Genomic DNA, 17,829 nt, shown 5'->3' with positions numbered 1-17,829 from the left:
TGAGTAATAACAAAAATACATTTTTGGAACCAATTTGTAAGTTCAAACTCTGCATTTGGGGACTCTATATAAATCTTTAGATCCAGCTGTTGCTGAGGATATTCTTTCAATTACTGTGAGGTGTGTTGATTTTAAGAGAATGGATGGCTGTTCCTCAAGTGTATGTATGGCAATTGTTTAATTCCTTTGCATCGAATAGTAAAAACTATTTCCACATTCTTTATTTAAAATTTTGAAGGTAGAATTTTCTTTAAAGAAATGCCAGATTGGTCCAGAAATTTCATCAGCTCTGTATTATGATTTGTCAGCAGATGATACAAGCAGAGTCTTTTAAAGTATTCATTAATTAGGGCATATTCATTTTCAATCTTTGCTACTACACAATCAAGACCTACTTGTTTCTGTTTCCCTCAATTTATTCTGGAGTTTGTCCAAGTTGAGTTTTAATGAGTTGTTTATTCCACTAGTTACATTAGAATTTATTTTTCCCTAGAGAGTAATGTTTGAATTGATAGTTTTAAAACCTATTCTGTAAAGTGAACATATGTTCAGACTAGGATTTCTCTGATATGTGAAATAGGCATAGTTAAATAATTTTATTTTTACCAATTCACATGTTAAAATGTTGGTTTAGTGATTTTTTTTTTTTTAGGTATTTCCAGCATTTGTTAGATATTTTTCATATGAACTTGATTGAACTTTTTAAAAAAGAAATTAAATAAATATATAGTGGCATAAACCACAAGGAAAATTTTATTTTATTGTGCATATTCACTACATTTTAAAGAGCCTCCCAAATAGCATAAATAAAGTTGTAAAACTATTGGTCTGTTAAGAAATTTCTGAAGCAAATGTGGTCTGATGTTATGGTTAGATGAATTGGGTCTGATGAAGTGGACACATGGGTATTTATTATTTTTTTATATTTGTTAACCTATTAGAAATATTTCAAAATTGACCAAAACAAAAAGGAATGAAACCTCTCTTCATTGATACCAACAGATAGATTGTATAACCTACCATCTTTGGTCAAATTATTTTTAAATAGTTTATTTTAGTTCAAATGCTACTGGAGTACTTAGCAGAAGCATAATAAAATGTACTTTTATTTGTGGTCAACTACAGCTGGAAAATAAAACCACAAAAACATGTCCTACATGTATGGTATAATTTATTTGTTTATTATTGAATTCTGGCTTTTGTACAAAGTAGATTATTTCCTTTGATGTTAAATTGAATCTGAAGGAGAGAATTGCTCCCTACCCTTGGGTATTGTTAAATGTAGAATAAATTAATCTTTTTGAATTTGCATATGTTTAACTTTTTATTCAAGTCCATGTTACCCGTTTGGGAGCCATTTTATGTAACATATGATGGCTTGAAAGTTAGAATACCATATACAGTAGCTTAATTTGTTATGAAATAGTAAAGGCTCACTTATAAAAAGAATCCCAACTTTAATTTTGCCTTATAAAAGATTATTGCTGTAGTTATAAGAACATGGCTCTTGCTACTCTATAGAACTTTCTATAGTGTATTTAACTCTAATGATAGAGTAGTTTAATTGTACATTTTATATTGTAGGTGTTCCAAATTTTTTTTTCTTTACTTGCTATCACTAATACATTTATTTTGGTCAGGAATTTTGAGAACTTAATATAGAAATAAATACTCATTTTTAAATGCTTATAAAATAACAATAATTTACAAAATGGTTGCATTGTTAAGAATGCAAAAGGAACAACAGTGACGTTATAAATTTGTGTAGTGGGTCCTTTTTGTTTTTCCTTCTATTTCTTTTATTTTATTTTATTTTTTAAAAAATATTTATTTTTTATTTATTTGACACAGAGAGAGATCACAAGTAGGCAGAGAGGCAGGCAGAAAGAAAGAGAGGCAGAAGCAGGCTCCCTGCCGAGCAGAAAGCCCGATGTGGGGCTTGATCCCAGGACCCCGAGACCATGACCCGAGCCGAAGGCAGAGGCTTAAGCCACTGAGCCACTCAGGCGCCCCCTTCTATTTCTTTTAATGCCTGGTATTTTACCCGTTTGGTTTATAGAATCTTTTATTCAGTGCATGTTTGTTTCTTGGTCTGTTCATTTCAGCCTGTTGACTTTCTGGCAGAATGTGATCAGGATTGTGGTTGAAGGGTAAATCCAGGGAGAGCTACATATTGCTATTGCATATTTGAAAATTGTATGGATAAGGTGGTCTGTGTATTATTAATGTGCAGTTGTATATTTAAATTGCCTGGCATGCTATTTAAGAGAGCTGGGTGATTATGTTGTTGTTGTTTTGATATCTTTGAGTGAGAGAAAGCATATTTACTTAGACCACTGTTCCTAGGAACAGAGTTCTGACTACTTGAGGGAGATTTTTTTGTTTTAATGAGATGAAATCCACATTATACAACATTCACCATTTTAATTATTTTAAAATGTACTATTCTTTGGTTTTTAGTATTTTTACACCATTTTGCAGTCATTGTCATTATCTGATTCCAGAACATTTTCAAAACTCTAAAAAAGAAACCCTGTCTCCATGAACATTTCATATGAACAAAATCATACAATATGTGGCATTTTTTGCCTGGCTTCTCTCATTTAGCATCCTTTCAAGGTTCATCTGTGCTATAGCAATTATTACTACTCCATTCCTTTTAATGGTCGAATAATATTCTTTTGTGTGGATGTATAGCACATTTTGTTAATCCATTTTTCAGTTGGATTGGGTTGTTCCACTTTTGGGCTGTTGAGAATAATGCTGCTATGAACATGCATTTATGAGTAACATGATCTCAGTTCTCTTGGGTATATATGTAGCAGTATAATTGCTGGGTCGTATAGTAACTTTATATTTACTTTTTTGATGAACTTCCAGATTGTTTTGCAGTGGCTTTAGTGTTATACATTCCTACCTCCATTTTATGATGGTTGCAATTCTTCAACATCCTTTCCAACACTTGTTATTTTTATTTTGTTTTTTTTTTTTTTTCATTCTTTATAGCCATCCTAGTGAGTGTGAAGTGGCAGCTCAGTACAGTTTTGATTTTCATTTCCCAGATGATGTTGAGTATCTCTTAATGTGCGTATTGGCCATTTGTGTATCTTCTTTGGAGAAATGTCTGTTCATGTTCCGGTTTATTTTTTTTTTTAAAGATTTTATTTATTTGAGAGAGAGATAGCATGAGAGAGTGAGTGAGCATGAGCAGTAGAGAAGGGGAGAGGGAGAGGAAGAGGCAGGTCCCCCTTAAGCAGGGAGCCTGACCTGAAACTTGATCCCAGCACCCTGAGGTCATGACCTGAGTTGCCCGCAGACTAATGGACTGAGCCACCCAGGCGCCCCTGTTGTAGTTCACTTTTAAATTGGGATGTATATCTTCCTGTTGAATTGTAGGAGTTCTTTTTTTTTTTAAGATTTTATTTATTTGAGTCTGAGAACATGAGCTGGGAGAGGGACAGAGGGAGAGAAGAGCACGAAGCAGACTCTGCACTGAGCAGGTAGTCTGACGCGGTGCTGTATCCCAGAACCCTGGGATCATGACCTGAGCTGAAGGCACTTAACCGACTGAGCCAGCCCAGGTGCCCCGAGTTGGGAGTCCTTTACAAACTCTGGACAGTAGACTCTTTTACATATATGATTTACAAATATTTTCTTCCATTTTATTATCTTCTCACTTTCTGAATAGTAGCCTTTGGTATACAAAATTTTAAATTTTGATGAAGTCAAATATATCTTTGTCCTTTTTTGCTTTTCTTTTGGTATGATATTTATGAAACTGTTCTTAATCTAAGATCATGAATATTTATAGCTGTTTCTTTTTAAGAGTTTATAGTTTCAGTTTTTTTTAATAAATTTTGAGTTAATTTTCATATATATTGTATGGTAGGGGTCCAACTTCATTTGTACTTGGTTATCCAGTTGTTGCAGGAGATTATTCATTCCCTAGTGACAGGTGGTGATTACACTTACTGAAGTGAGTATCGAGTAATGAATAGAATTGGCAAATTACTGTGTTATATATACCCCTGAAACTAATATAATATTTTATGTTAACTATACATCAATTAAAAAAAGAGTATCCATTCCCCATTGATTGGTCTTGACACCCTTATCAGTAATTGGACATAGATATGGGGATTTGTTTCTAGACTGAAGTTTTAGGTCACTGATTTTTATGTCTATCATTATGCCAGTATGGCACTGTTTTATTTTCATACTAAGTTTTGAAATTTGGAAGTATAAGTTTTTGAAGTTGTTCCTTTTCAAGAATGTTTTGACTATTCAGGATTCTTTGTAAGTCCATAAGAATTTTAGGATTATTTATTTTTAAAATAGACTCCTGAGATTTTGATAGGGATCAAATTTAATCCATTAATGAGTTTGGGGTCTACTGCCATTTTAATAATATTCAATTTTTCAATCCATAAACATCTCTTACCATTTATTTAGATCCCTTCTTTAATTTCTTTCAACAATGTTTTGTTGATTTCAGGGCAACCGTTTTGTACTTCTTTGTTAAGTTATTCATAAGTATTTTTTTGTTATTGCTATTATAAATGGAATTGTTTTCTTTATTTCCTTTTCAGGTTGTCATTTTAAGTAAATATGTAACCAATTTTTTGTAATTCCCTTGTATCTTTGAACTCAGTTGAATTTATTAGCTTTAACAGGGGTGTGTGTGTGTGTGTGTGTGCGCGTGCGCGTTTTAGGGTTTCCAATATATAAAATTATCTCATCTGTAAGTACTGATATTTTTACCTTTTCCTTTACACTTTTTTTTTTTAGATTTTATTAATTTATATGAGTATGAGAGAGAGTATGCACACATGAGTGGGGGGAAGGGAAGAAAAGGGAGAAGCAGACTCCCCGCTGAGCAGGGAACCTGATTTGGGACTCAATCCCAGGACCCCAAGGTGATAACCTTAGCTGAAGGCAGACACTTAGCTAACTGAGTCATCCAGATGCCACTCTTCCTTTACACTTTGAATGCCTTTTACTTATTTGTCTTGGCTAGAACCTATACTGCAATGTTGAATAAAATGGCAAATAAATGACAAAAAACAGAGATCTTTTCCTTTTCCCTGATCTTAGAGAACAAACCTTCAGTCTTTTATCAGTAAGTATGATGTTTGTTGTGTGTTTTTCATAAATGTCCTATATCATGTTGAAGAATTTGTCTTCATTCTTAGTATGCTGAGTGTTTAAATCATGGAAGACTATTGGATATTTGTCAAATGCTTTTTCTGTGTCAGTTGGGATGTACATGATTTTTCCCCTTCTGTAAATATGGTGTATTGCATTGATTGATTTTCTTATGTTGAACCACTCTTCTATTTCTGGGAAGAGTACTAGTTGTCACATTGTGTAATGTTTTAATTTCTTCTGATATGTTAGTATTTACTGAGGATTTTTACATTTGTGTTCACAAGGGATATTGGTGTGTTATTTTCTTATCTTTATCTAGCTTTGGTTTCAGGGTAACATTGGCCTTACAGAAGGAATTAGGTTCCCTCCTCTATTTTTTTGCATAAGTTTGAAAAGGACTTCTGCTATTCTTTTTTGAAAGAAGTTTGGTAGAATTCATCAGTGAAGGCTTCTGGTCTTGGACTTAACTTTCTTGAGACTTCTACTTCATTTTTGGAGGATAGTTTTGCTGGAATTGTAATTACTGATTGACAGTCTTTCTTTTTGCACTGTAATATTTCATCTACTGCCAGTGTGACCTCCATGGTTTCTGATTGGGAATGCCTTCAAAACTCAACCAGGCAGTTGACAATTCAGCCTTCTTTTCTTGTGCAGACTGTGAAAGTCAGTGGGAGGTGAGAGCCTCAGGCCTTTCTATGGTCTTTGCTCTGCTAGTAAAAGAGTCAAGTGTGTGTATGGCCTCCTGTATTCCCAGGAAGGCACTGGAACTTTTTAACCTTTTTATTCTCTAAAGCAACACTTCCCAGACTTTCCTCCCAAGATATTGGTTAATCTGTTTTTTGCCACTTTTTTAATCCCTTGTCCCGGGAAGTAAAGGCTAATGTAATACATTTGGCTGTAAATGTTTTCTACAAGTGCTCCAGGGTGGTTTTTTTGTTTGTTTGTTTTTTAAGTGTTGGGAGAGTTCTGAATTAAAAAAGATAAAGTAAGCTCATTGAGTTGATCCTCCCCTAGCTACTAGATGGGTCAAAGCAAAAACCACAGTTCCTTCTGAATAAGGTTTTCTCTCTTAACCACTACTTACTTGTACTGAGAATGTGGATGGTTAAATGCCACTGCTGGGCTGAGGGGAAGGGGATTCAACATGGGTAACTAAAAATACCAAAAAACTCACTGGTCTGAGATTCAGCTGCATTTTTTTTTTTTTTAAGTGTTCCCTGTTTGTTGCAGGATTTTAGTTAGTTTCCAGTTTTGAAAAAGTTAACTCTAGAGAGGTTTTGCCAGATTTTTGCAGCTTTTTTAGAGAGATAGACTAGTGTGCCTCACTCTGCTGTTTTTGCTGATGCCATTCCTCTTATGGAGGTTTTAAGTGAAGTTCATTTCAGTGAGGAGGTAAGAAATTGATAATCCAGTGTTGGGTCAGGGAGTGGAGGTAGAGTGATATGTTTAATGCTCATATCTTGGCTTTTTTTTTTTTTTTTGAGAGCCAGCACGCATACTTGTTCACATACACACACGGGGGAGAAGGGGCAGGGAGAGAGCGTGAATCTCAAGCAGGCTCCATGCCCAGTGTAGAGCCCTCTGTAGGGCTCCAACTCAAGACCCTGAGCCAAAATCAAGTCAGACGCTTAACTGACTGAGCCATGCAGATACCCCGGTATCTTGGCATTTTAAAAATGATTTATGAAATTAATTCATTTGAAATAGTTTATGATTTCCTTAATTCATTCTGGAAATACTGTAATTTAAATTAAAAAGTAAAAAAAAAAAGAGATTTCTCTAAATATAATACAGATTTCTCAAAGGACCAAGCCAAACAATATAGACATTTATATAAGGAAAGAATAAGATGATATGAATCATCTTCCACTCTTATCTTACAGAAATAACTATTAAAAATTCTAGACAGGGGGCACCTGGGTGGCTCAGTGGCTTAAGCCTCTGCTTTCAGCTCAGATTGTGATCCCAGGGTCTTGGGATCTAGCCCCAGGTTCTCTGCTCAGCAGGGAGCCTGCTTCCCTCTCTCTCTGCCTCTCTGCCTACTTGTGATTTCTGTCTGTCAAATAAATAAATAAAATCTTTAAAAAATCCTAGACAGAACTTTTAATGTCAACATACTTGTATGTGTGGGTGACCATATTGTAGTCCAACTATGTATCTTTTTACTCACCCATATTTCATGTTAGCTTTTCAACAATGAGATTGTCTTAGGCTTAGGGTGTTTTAAATATTGTGGCAAAAAGTGTTAAAAGTATTACAAATGGTGTAAGTATTCTTTTAGATTCATGAAAATTCCTTTCAGATAGTCCTAGAAGATGAGTTACAGCAGAGAGGTTTTGTTAATCTGACAAATTAAAAGAGTCCTATGTTGTTTTAATTTGAATTTCCTCTTTTTGCTGGTGAGCCTTTGAGTTTTTCCATGTTTATTGGTCATGTCTGTTTTCATAGTCTGTAAGTTTTCTGTTAATGTTTTTGGACCATTTTTGAATTGGAATAGCTTTTTCTTTAAATAAAAAGTTTTTTAATGAAATGATTCATATTCTTCAGGCTTCAGTTAAATCAAACACCTGCATGCTTCTCTAGCCTTTTCCTGGGTGTATCTCACAGGAACGTTTATGTAACATTGTTTTAGCATTTATTATGTTAAATTGTAGTTACTGGTTTAATTGTCTTACAAGTGGACTCTGAATTCCTTGAATGTAAAGACAGTTCCTGTCTCTTCGGATTTTAGCAAAGACTCTTGTATCAAATTTTAAATATTAAATGTTATTGATTTTTACAGTTAACTGTGGTAGATTGGGTAGGGGTTATTATACTTTTTTTTTTTTTTTTGGTACTTGTTTTTTAAAGAGGAAAGTGATGCTCAGTAAAGTTTATGTAAATCTTTTTCTAAAAGCATAAAAAGTGATTTAGCCATGTTTGGACAATAGATTTTTAAAATTTCATGTCCTATATCTAGTACCTTATATGAAAAACTTTGAAAGTAGGGTGAAAGATTAGAGATTTCAAGTACAAATAGGGGTGCCTGTGTGGCTCATTGGGTTAAGCTTCTGCCTTTGTGTCAGGTCATGATCTCAGTGTCCTGGGATTGAGTCCTGGATCAGGCTCACTGCTTAGCAGGGAGCCTGCTTCCCCACCACCCTCTCTGCCTGCTGCTCTGCCTACTTGTTATCTCTCTCGCTCTCTGTCAAATAAATAAAATCTTAAAAAAATAAAAATAAATTCAGGATATTGAACACTCTGGAATCAGGGTTAGATGAAATCTCAAGATCAATGGCTATATAAAGCCTATTCAGATATTTCTTATGGGTAGAACCCATAGAAAAACAAGTGATTTAGTGAATTAGGTTATTATCAGGCTGCAACAACCACATGGCCTTCTTGCGATTGCCTGGACTTTCCAGCCCAGTTCTCCCTCAGGAAATTTTCATTGACTCTTCGTTTGCTTGAATCACTTTCTAGAGGTATTCACTTACCTGGCTCTTAACTTCCTTCAAGTTGGCTCAAGTTTTGCTTGGAATTAGATCTTTTTTTTTTTTTTTAAGTCTACACACATTATGAAATTGCTCCCTCTTCAGTTTCTATTTCATGTTCTACTTTTCTCTTACTGTCAAATAGAAACCTGGGTATAATGTAAATATTTCATAAATACTTATGAGAGAAGTAGGATAGAGGGCTCTGGATTAGAATCCCTGGATATAAGTTTTTGTATTTTTACTCTAAGATACTTAGAACAATGCAGAACTGGTAGTAAATTTTCTTAAGTGTTGGGCTTCTGAGTGGCTCATTTGGTTGGGCGACTGCCTTCAGCTCAGATCATGATCCTGGAGTCCCGGGATCGAGTTCCGCATCGGGCTCCCTGCTCAACGTGGAGTCTGCTTCTCCCTCTGATCTCTTCCCTCTCATGCTTTCTCTCCTTCTCTCTCTCTCTCTCTCAAATAAATAAATGAAAAAAAGCTTTAAAAATTTTTTTCCTTAAGTGTTAACTAGTATTATTTTCATTGTTATCTTTGAAGATTATCTAGGTTGAAAAATTATAATTGAACAGAGTGTGTGTGTGTATGAATGTGTATGCATGGACATTATTTTTATATTTATATTTTTTATTATAAGTTTTCGAAATAGTGAAATTTAAATTGTGGAGTTGCATATCTATTTGATTTAATTATATTTAAATTATTTCGAATGTCTGCTTTTTTTTTCTTACAGCCTAGTTCATTTTATATGTTGCTATTTGTAAATGCTGTTTACTAAACTGTTATTCTTTCCCTTTTCTTATGCAGGACCAAAAGATCTCAGATTGCTGTAACTGAAGGTATATTTGAACTTCCAAATCTCACAATTCAAGCTACAAGAGCACAGACACTTCTGCTCCAAGCAATATATCAAAGCTGGTCTCACATTGGAAATGTCAACTCTTTGTCAGTGAATGAAGCTTTGATGAATGAAGTTTTCCAAACTATAGGTAAGAGCACAGTCTTCTTGGCAAGTATTTGGAAAATTCTTATTGGTGGTGACTAATATTTTATTATTCAAATTCATAAGTATAGCCTGCTGAACTTAAATCGTGTACTAAATTTCTGTGCAAGTGGATATTTACAGCTCCTGTGTAAAATTCAGGATATGAGGTAAGCCATTCAGTTTCATTCCCTGCCACCAATTTCTGGATATATTTTCAGGATGTTCTTTTTTACCAACTTCTTGCACAGTTAACCCTCTCGCCTTACATGGATAACTTCCAAGGGGATCAATGTAATGTGTATGTTTGAAATGATAGCCAAATCAAGCATAAGTACAGTGTGCTTGATTATTCTGGTAAATATGAATAAAATTCTTGTTCATAATATTTTAAGACTTGGTAAGCAAATTATCCTTTTTAAAAAATTTAAATTTAATTAATTAACGTATAGTGTATTATTAGTTTCAGAAGTAGAGTTCAAGGATTCATCAGTCTTATATTACACCCAGTGCTCATTATATCACGTGCCCTCCTTGATGTCCATCACCCAGTTACCCATCTTCCCACTCCCACAAATTATCTGTTTTGTGTGAAAAACATTAGTCTTACACCTTGACTGGTTAAGTTTACTACTAAAAATAAAAAATCTGCTTTGATGCCACCATAGGAGATGTCATCTTTATCTTACACTTACTTTGCAGGTAAACAAAAAAATTTACAGAAGTTTAACTTCTTTTAGTTGACTCAGTTTAAAATAATCATCTTTGTTTTGTTAGTAAGACAAAAGTAGCTTTTAAAGAAGAATATATTTTTATTAAATGTAATCATCCTTTCAAATAATAACCTATGAATTTCCTACTTCTCTTGCCTATGAAAATAAGACATTGGCTTTTTGTTTTTATATGCTTTTGAAGGTTTTAATTTCAGACCATACTGTGGGGGACTATATTATAAATTCTAAAAAACATAAAATAAAAAAGCATTATAATTAGAGCCTTTTTTTGACAAGTCTAATGACTAATATAAAATTTTATATAGTTTTGTGTTGTCAGGTTTTTAGGATTCTATAAAGAATGACAAGGCAAATGTTTCATTAGCCTAGAAGCTGTTAAACTGGGGGCTTATGAAAGGCCTTTAAATTCTTGAATCTTCTGAAGTAGTACCCAAATTTTAGTGTATGTATGAACACTTAACTCTCCTACCACACATACATACATATTTATAATCTCTTTTTAAATTGATTCTTTTATTAAATGTAGTGAATAAGTAACTCAGACAGTTTTGACTTTAATCTATTTTTTCTTATGTTATCATAGTTAACAGTTAACTTTCTTTTCTTTGGCATTGCCCATACTTCTTGCATTCTTTTACTTAAAAACCAATAGCATGGAGGACAAGGGGTGTTAGAGAGGAGTAGGGAATTTGGGTAAATTGGAAGGGGAGGTGAACCATGAGAGACTATGGACTCTGAAAAACAGTCTGAGGGGTTTGAAGTGGCGGGGGGGGTGGGAGGTTGGGGTACCAGGTGGTGGGTATTATAGAGGGCACAGCTTGCATGGAGCACTGGGTGTGGTGAAAAAATAATGAATACTGTTTTTCTGAAAATAAATAAATTGGGGAAAAAAACTTTTAATGATTTAGGTGTATGTCTTGGAAAGAACATATAGCTAGATTTTTTTTTAAAAGATTTTATTTATTTATTTGACAGAGATCACAAGTAGGTAGAGAGGCAGGCAGAGAGAGAGAGAGAGAGAGAGAGAGAGATGGAAGCAGGCTCCCCGCTGAGTAGAGAGTCCGATGCGGGGCTTGATCCCAGGACCCTGGGAACATGACCTGAGCCGAAGGCAGAGGCTTTAACCCACTGAGCCACCCAGGCGCTCCATAGCTAGATTTTTTAAGTGAAGTTTTATAGTCTGTCTTTTAGCTAATAACTTTAATCCATTTAGGTTGGTGTGATTGTTTTGTGACTTTGTTTCTATCTTACTGTTTGTCTCTTTTTGTACTTTTAAAACTATATTTTGTAAAAAATAGCTATTCCTTTTTTCTTTTTCTTTTTTTCCATTTCTGCTTTTTGGAATTGTATGTTGATATTGAATTAATCGCTTAAAAGATAACTGCTGCTTAGGGAGAAAAAACTTGTGGTCATTATCTTTAAGAAGTTAAATGTTGAGGGGTGCCTGGATGATTCAGTTGGTTAAGCATCTGACTTGATTTTGGCTCAGATCATGATCTTGAGGCTGTGAGATTGAGCCCCACATCTGGTTCTGCACTCAGCACAGAGTCTGCTTGAGATTCTCTCTCTCCCTCCCTTTCCTCTCCTTACTTGGGGTCATGTTGTCTCTCTCTAAAATAAATAAGTAAGTAAATAAATAAAATCTTTTAAAAAAAGTTTTTGTAGAGTTACCGTATGGCCCAGCAATTTTACTTTCAGATATACACACAAAATGGATTACATATTATGTCCACCAAAATCTTGTACGTGAATGTTCGTAGCATTATTTTTTTGCATGTAATTATTTTTTAAAAATTTTATATATTTAAGGATAGTATTCATAATGTTTTGATATACGTGGTGAAATGATCACTTACAGTCAAGATAATTAACCTATATATTTCCTCACAATTACTATTTTTTAAAATGTTGTGTGAGTATAAAAAATCTATCTTAGCAAATTTCCAGTGTACAGTATACAGTATTAACTGTAATCATCATGTGAGGCTGTACATCATATTTATAGGACTTACTCATTCTATATAACTGCAACTTTGTACCCTTTGACCAACATCTCATTTCGTCCATCTTCCTGCCCCAGTAACCATTATTATTGCTCCTCTGTGCTTACATGAATTAAACATTTTTAGATCCTACATAGAAAGGAGATCACAAAGCACTATTTTTAATAGCAAAGGTGGAAACAAAACAAAGGTCTATTAACTGATGAATGGATAAACAAAAATCTTCTATATCTGTACAGTAGAATATTTTTCAAATGTAAAAAGGTATGAAGTACTGATACCTGCTATGATACAGATGAACCTTGAAACACCTCCCTAAGTGTAAGAAGCCAGATGCCAAAAGGTCACAAATTATGATTCCATTCATATGAAATGCTTATAATAGGTAAATTCATAGAGACCAAAAGTATATTAATGGTTGCCAGAGTCTGGGGAAAAGGAGTAATGGAGTGACTATTAGAGAGGTAAGGTTTTATATTTTTTTTGGGTGGTAAAAATGTTCTGGAATTAGAAGTGTTGAACTTTTTACACTTGTGACTATGCTAAATTGCACATAATTGTACACATTAAAAAGGTGATATTTGTTACATTAATTTATCTCATTGAAAAAAGCTTTATTTAAGTTGTTCAATATTTAGGTAGACTGCATTATTATATCCTATGATCTGAGTATCTTTATGCCCCCAAAGTTCATATGTTGAAATTGTAGTGCCGAATGTGATGGTATTAAGTAATTGGGGGCCTTTGGAAGGTTATTAGATCGTGAGGATGGAGTGCTTAGGAAATTAAGAAGAGGCTTGCAAGTGTTCCCTCGCCCTATCCACTATGTGAGGACACACCAAGAAGTTGCCAGTCTGCAAGCTAGAAGAGGTTTTTGTCAGAATCTGACCATGCTGGCACCTTGATCTTGGACTTCAAACTTCAGGAATGAGAAATAAACTTCTATTGCTTATAGGTTGCCCAGTCTGCAGTATTTTGTTAGAGCAGCCTGAATGGATTAAGATGTTACATTACTGCCATTCAGATGACCATAATCTTATGTGGAATTACTGTACAAAATCTGTTCTTTTAGGTTCTTACCCATAAGGCCTACAGTCAGGCCTTCATTGGCCATAGCATTTATCACATTCTGAAATTATCTTTTTTTTTTTTTTTTTGTCAAATTTCTGTTTCTGAAGTGATGTTCTATCCAGAGCTTTTTTGGTTTACTGTCTTACAATATTAACCTACCTTTACTTAAATTTTTTTTTTTGTCAACTGGCTTAGATCACCTTAAAATTCATATTAATAGGTATATGATGGTGTTATTTATGGCTATAATTTCCCTTTTTTCTTTTATTTTTTTAAAGAGTTTTTTTTTTTAAGATTTTTATTTATTTATTGGACAGAGAGATCTCAAGTAGGCAGAGAGGCAGGCATAGAGAGAGGAGGAAGCAGGCTCCCTGCTGAGCAGTGAGCCCAATGCAGGGCTCGATCCCAGCACCCTGGGATCATGACCTGAGCTGAAGGCAGAGGCTTAACCTACTGAGCCACCCAGGTGCCCCTAATGTCCCTTTTTTCTAACCAAACTAATTTTATATTTCTTTTTCTGAATTTATCAAATGAACTGTGCTATCATAAAACATCTTATTTAAAATTTCTTTCTCTGAAAATATTCTGTCCTAACAGAATACTGGCACAGATATTACGCAATGGATCAGACAAGTGACTACAGGTTAACTGATTCATAATATGATGTTTTGTTATTGAGAAACCTAAAATTAGTGGAAATAATTTTTGCAGATTAGAGGAAGTGAGGAAAATGGAATAATGTTAGGAAGTTTTCCCTCTTTGCCAAGGAATTTTTTTACCAAATTAAGCAGCTATAAAATTGATAATAAATGAATTAAAAGGATTACCTAAACCATTTTTAAAGGGCCAGATTTCCAAGTGTCAGGTTTTCTTATATCTTTTTGCACTCCTCAAATCTAATTCTGTTTATTATATTCTTAGTGGAGTGCTTATAGTATTGTGTTTTCAAATTTTCTATATTAAGATCCAAGAGGTACATATTTAATGTGTAAAGTTTTAGCATTTTATTATCTTGCATCTGTGAAGTGTCAATAGGCAGTATTCAGCACTATTAAATTTTATTTAATATGCTTGTTTTAAGCATGTGATCTTTTGCTTTACATCAACTAATTCTCATTTACTACATTAGTGAAGTTATTATGCAATGTATGTCCTTGGGCCTCTCAGACTTAATATTCTCATAACGTGTGAAGTTCCATTCTACAGTTGGTTATAAGCCATGCACTTCTCAACATTTGTGCCTCACCTTCCATCATAATCTTGTGCTTCTAGCTTACCTACCTACTAGGCTATCTACTGTCTTGTTATTGATAGTTAATAATCCACAGCATCCAATTTCTCTCATCCTTCACCCTCGTTGGCTTTTCCCTCTTTTTATATTGAACGTAATCATGGTTTGATAACATTCTCCTACATTATCCTTTTTTCTTAGATGACTAGTTGTTTAACATGATACAAGTCAACACAACTCTTTTACTTTGGGTTTACCATTATACTAATTATATCCTACTTGTTCTTCCAAAAAACAACATTCTTTTCCATATTCATGCCTTTGCCCATGTTTACTTCCTTCCCCTATGCTGGAAACATTGTACCTTGGTTTCTTTAGTTTTTTCTTTTAAAAATTAATTTATTTTTATTTCACTGGTCCACTTTTGTTTCTATTTTTTTAAATTTTATTGTAATTCCAATGTTAACAGGCAGTGTTATATTAGTTTCAGGTGTACAATGTGGTGATCCAACAATTACATGCATTACTCTGTGCTCATCATAAGTGCACTTCTTAATCCTCATCACCTATTTCACCCATTTCCCCATCCATCTCCCCTTTGATAACTATCAGTTTGTTCTCTGTAGTTAAAAGTCTGTTTCTTGGTTTGTCTCTCTCTCTCTTTTTTTCTTTACTTACATGTTTTGTTTTTTAAACTACACATGAGTGAAATCATTTGGTATTTGTCTTTCTCTGTCTGACTTATTTCACTTAGTATTATATAATCTCCATCCATGTTGTTGCAGATGGCAAGATTTCATTCCTTTTTATGGCTGAGCAGTATTCCTATTTCTCCCTCTCTCTTTCTCTGTCCGTCCATCCATCCACACCCACCACATCTTCTTTCTCCATTCATCTATGGATGGACATTTGGGCTGCTTCCATAGTTTGGCTATTGTAAATAACACTGCAGTAAACATAGGGATGCGTGTATCCCTTCAAATTAGTGTTTTTGTATTCTTTGGGTAAATACCCAGTAGTGTGATTGCTGGGTTATAGGGTAGTTCTAATTTTAACTTTTTTTAAAAAAAGATTTTATTTATTTATTTGAGATAGAGAGAGTGAGAAAGAGCATGAGGGGGAGAAGGTCAGGGGAAGAAGCAGACTCCCCATGGAACTGGGACCCCAATGCGGGACTCGATCCCAGGACTCTGGGATCATGACCTGAGCTGAAGGCAGTAGCTTAACCAACAGAGCCACCCAGGTTCCCAGTTCTAATTTTAACCTTTTGAGAATCCTCTATCCTGTTTTCCACCATAGCTGCACCAGTTTGTATTCCCACCAACAGTGCAAGAGGGTTTCCCTTTCCCTACATTCTTACCAACATCTGTTGTTTCTTGTGTTGTTGATTTTAGCCATTCTGACAGGTGTGAAGTGATCTCTTATTGTAGTTTTAATTTGTCTTTCTCTGATGATGAGTGATGTTGAGCATCTTTTCATGTGGCTGTTGGCCATCTGTATGTCATCTTTGGAAAAACGTCTATTCATGTTTTCTCCTCATTTTTCAAAGTTATTTATTTTCAGGGATATTTGTTTTTTGGGTTTTGAGTTTATGACTTATATATATATTTTGAATACTAACCCTCCATCAGAAATGTCATTTGCAAATATCTTCTCCCATTCTGTAGGTTGCCTTTTAGTTTTGTTAATTGTTTCCTTTGCTGTGTAGAAGTTTTTTTATTTTGACAGAATCCCCAAAATTTATTTTTGCTTTTGTTTTCCTTGCCTCAGGAGACATATCTAGAAAGATGTCAGAAAAATTACTGCCTGTTCTCTCGGATTTTTATGGCCAATGTCACAGAAATTACTGCCTGTGTTCTCTCAGATTTTTATGGTTTTCCTATCTCACATTTTGGCCTTTGATCTATTTTGAGTTTATTTTTTTGTATGGTGTAAGAAAGTGGTCCAGTTTCATTCTTTTTGCATGTTGCTGTCCAGTTTTCCCAGCACCATTTGTTGAAGAGACCATCTTTATTCCATTGGATATTCTTTTCTACTTTGTTGAAGATTAGTTCGGCATAGGATTGTGGGTTCATTTCTGGGTTCTCTATTCTGTTCATTGATGTATGTGTCTGTTTTTATGTTAGTACCTTTCTGTTTTGATTACTACAGCTTTGTAATATAACTTGATATCTGGAATTGTGATGCCTCCGGTTTTGTTTTTCCTTTTCAAGATTGCTTTGGCTATTTAGGGTCTTTTGTGGTTCCATACAAATTTTAGGATTGTTAGTTCTAATTCTGTTAGAAAGGCTGTTGGTATTTTCATAGGGATTACATTAAATATGTATTCTTCCAACCCATGACTATTGAATGTTTATCCATTTCTTTGTGTTGTCTTCAATTTCTTTCACCAGTGTTTTATAGTTTTCAGAGTCAGATCTTTTACCTCTTTATTATTAGGTATTTTATTGGTTTTGGTGCAATTATAAATGGGATTTTTTTCCCTTAACTTCACTTTCTGTTGCTTCATTATTAGTGTATGGGAATACAACAGATATCCATACCATCATTTTGTATCCTGTGACTTTACTGAATTCATTTACAAATTATAGTCACTTTTTGGTGGAATCTTTAGGGCTTTCTATATATAGTATTATGTCATATGCAAATACAGTTTTACTTCATTCTTACTGATTTGGAGGCCTTTTATTTCTTTATGTGTGTAATTGCTTTGGCTAGGACTTCAGTGGTATGTTGAACAAAAGTGGTGAGAATGAACATCCTTGTCTTGTTCCTGACGTTAGGGAAAAAGCACTCAGTTTTTCCCCATTGAGTATGGTATTGATTGTGGGTTTTCATATAAGATCTTTATTATGGTGAGGTATGTTCCTTCTAGACTTACTTTGTTGAGGATTTTTATTGTGAATGGATGTTGCAGTTTGTAAAATGCTTTTCTGCATCTATTGAAATGATCATTTTTTAAAAAAAGATTTAATTTATTTATTTGGGAGAAGGGGAGAGAGTACATATAAGCTGAGGGGTGGGGACAAAGGGAGAGGGAGAAACAGACTCCCTGCTGAGCAGGGAGCCTGATGATGGGCTAGATCCCAGGATCCTGAGACCATGACCCGAGCCAAAGGCAGATTCTTAACCAACTGAGCCATCCAGTTGCTCTAAATATTTTTTTATTTCTTTCTTTAATTAA

The 17,829-nt window shown here is 34.3% G+C and overlaps 1 protein-coding gene across 8 annotated transcripts in view; it reads left to right on the top strand.

Annotated features, from left to right (window-relative positions):
• The window catches only part of VPS13B (vacuolar protein sorting 13 homolog B), a 770,530-nt gene that overhangs the window by 146,971 nt on the left and 605,730 nt on the right, over positions 1-17,829 (top strand). For all 8 annotated transcript variants that reach the window (XM_044245211.1, XM_044245212.1, XM_044245209.1 and 5 more), the window contains exon 17: positions 9,432-9,613. In XM_044245211.1, coding sequence (XP_044101146.1) covers positions 9,432-9,613 — 182 coding nt within the window. The remainder of the gene's footprint in view (positions 1-9,431; positions 9,614-17,829) is intronic.

Source organism: Neovison vison, chromosome 4, assembly GCF_020171115.1.
Source record: "Neovison vison isolate M4711 chromosome 4, ASM_NN_V1, whole genome shotgun sequence".
NCBI lineage: Eukaryota > Metazoa > Chordata > Mammalia > Carnivora > Mustelidae > Neogale > Neogale vison.
The sequence above is the reverse complement of the archived record's forward strand: the minus strand, read 5'-3'. Positions and strand labels throughout refer to the sequence as shown.